Here is a 1,790-nt window from a genome sequence, read left to right as displayed (position 1 = left end):
TGCAGCGGGGACGACCAGGAGCTTTCGGAGCGACTGGCGATGCCCATCTGAAGCATGCCATCGAACTCCTTCTTGGCGACGCGGAGCATCGCGGGTGCCAACCGGCGTGGCTTACACGATACGGAAGGGCCTGGTGTGGTACGAATGTGGTGCTCCACAGGGTGCTTGCGTGCTTTAGGTGCCCCCGTGGGACGGGATATTCCCGGGAACTCACGCAACACATTTAAGTATGTACAATTGCCATCTTGAAATTTAATCGAGTCACTAATACTATGTACACAATGTGGCACTGCCCTGCCGCCGTTCACTGAAAGGGACGTTAGTCCGTCGAGCAGCCTGCGGTGGCGGATGTCGACAAGGAGTCCGTAAAAAGACAAAAAATCGGCGCCAATAATAGGTTTTTCGACATCAGCAATGATAAAACGCCACTTAAAGTCTCGTCGTAGGCCCAAGTTCAGACACAAAAAAATCCAACCGTATATTTTAATAACGGTCCCATTCACCGCAAATAATTCGTATGTAGTCTCTAGGGGCTTACCTCGAACCCGTGCGCGCGGATAAACGCACAAATCCGACCCCGTATCCACCAGGACCTGAGTTTTCGTAGCGGCGTCGGTAACAAAAAGGCGACAGGGACTAGGGCAACCATCACTTGCCGCCATCAGCGACTGCCCTCCGCGTTTTCCGCCGCGTAGTTGCACGGCTCCCGGCACTTACTCGCTCTGGCGCCAAACGTGTCGTGGTACCAGCAGCACGTTGGGTGCCGCTGCGAAGCTTGGTTGCGGTCTCCCGAATGGCGTCCCCTGGAGCGGGAACGGGGGCGACGCGCGAAGTTGCTCGCAGATCCTAAAGCCTGCGGTAAGGAAGATACCTGGCGGGCAAGCTCTTCTATCCTCCTCGTCAGAGCTTCCACTTCCGGCGTCATCGAGGCGCTGGCCACATGCGGTCGGGGACCCACCTCGTGGATTTTGTCGGCTAGGTTGGCGACGCTGCTCAACTCTACCGACTCTTGGGTCGCCAGGATGGTCTGGGTGCTTGGAGGTAAGCTGCTCATCCACAACGATCGGATGAATTCGTCCGGTACCGATTCTTCGGCGAGCGTCCGCAGGAGGCGCTGAAGCTGCGATGGCTTCCGGTCCCCCAACTCCTCGTGCTCCACCAACTGCCGAAGCCGCGTCTCCCGAGATGCGGAGAGGCGATGAAGGATCTCGCCCTTCAACTTTGCATAACGGCCGGTTTCGGGTGGACACGTTATCACGTCCTCTACTTCAATGGCGTACTTATTATCTAACTGCGCCACGGCATACATGAACATAGTTTTGTCACTGGTTATTCCGGCGAGGCTAAATTGAATTTCCAATTGCGCCAACCACAACGCTGGTCTATCGGGCCAAAAGGGAGGTAGTATCATGGACACACGATTTACCTGAAGAGCAGAATCAGCGTCGGAAGGTGGAGTCGCCATCTTGGCCACGCGGGGCGAAAACTTTTACTTGACTAAATACCCAGACGGCACAGAATCCTCCGTATCTAATTCGTATGCAGATAGTATCCATTGACAAAAAGCGACGGAGCGGTAGTTAATGGATACTATCTGCATACGAATTAGATACGGAGGATTCTGCGCCGTCTGGGTAATCACTCCGCGGAAAAACGATCACGTCGGCTGGTCACCAGTTGAGGTGGATTAGGGTATTTACACACATAAACGCCGGAATCGGGAAAACAACAACGATTTATTGGTCGTCCAATACAGAGCTATGATAAAGACGAGACAAGCCGTAGAACGC

General features: G+C 54.2%; 1 protein-coding gene across 1 annotated transcript; it reads right to left on the bottom strand.

The window, feature by feature from the left end:
* Nucleotides 1-661: 661 nt before the first annotated feature.
* Nucleotides 662-1,465, bottom strand: LOC124171211. The gene has a single exon (XM_046550352.1). The coding sequence runs from the start codon at nucleotides 1,463-1,465 to the stop codon at nucleotides 662-664; it is 804 nt and encodes a 267-aa protein (XP_046406308.1).
* Between the last annotated feature and the right edge of the window lie 325 nt (nucleotides 1,466-1,790).

The sequence above is a fragment of the Ischnura elegans genome, chromosome X, assembly GCF_921293095.1.
Source record: "Ischnura elegans chromosome X, ioIscEleg1.1, whole genome shotgun sequence".
Classification (NCBI taxonomy): Eukaryota; Metazoa; Arthropoda; class Insecta; order Odonata; family Coenagrionidae; genus Ischnura; species Ischnura elegans.
This window is presented reverse-complemented; position numbering and strand designations above follow the sequence as displayed.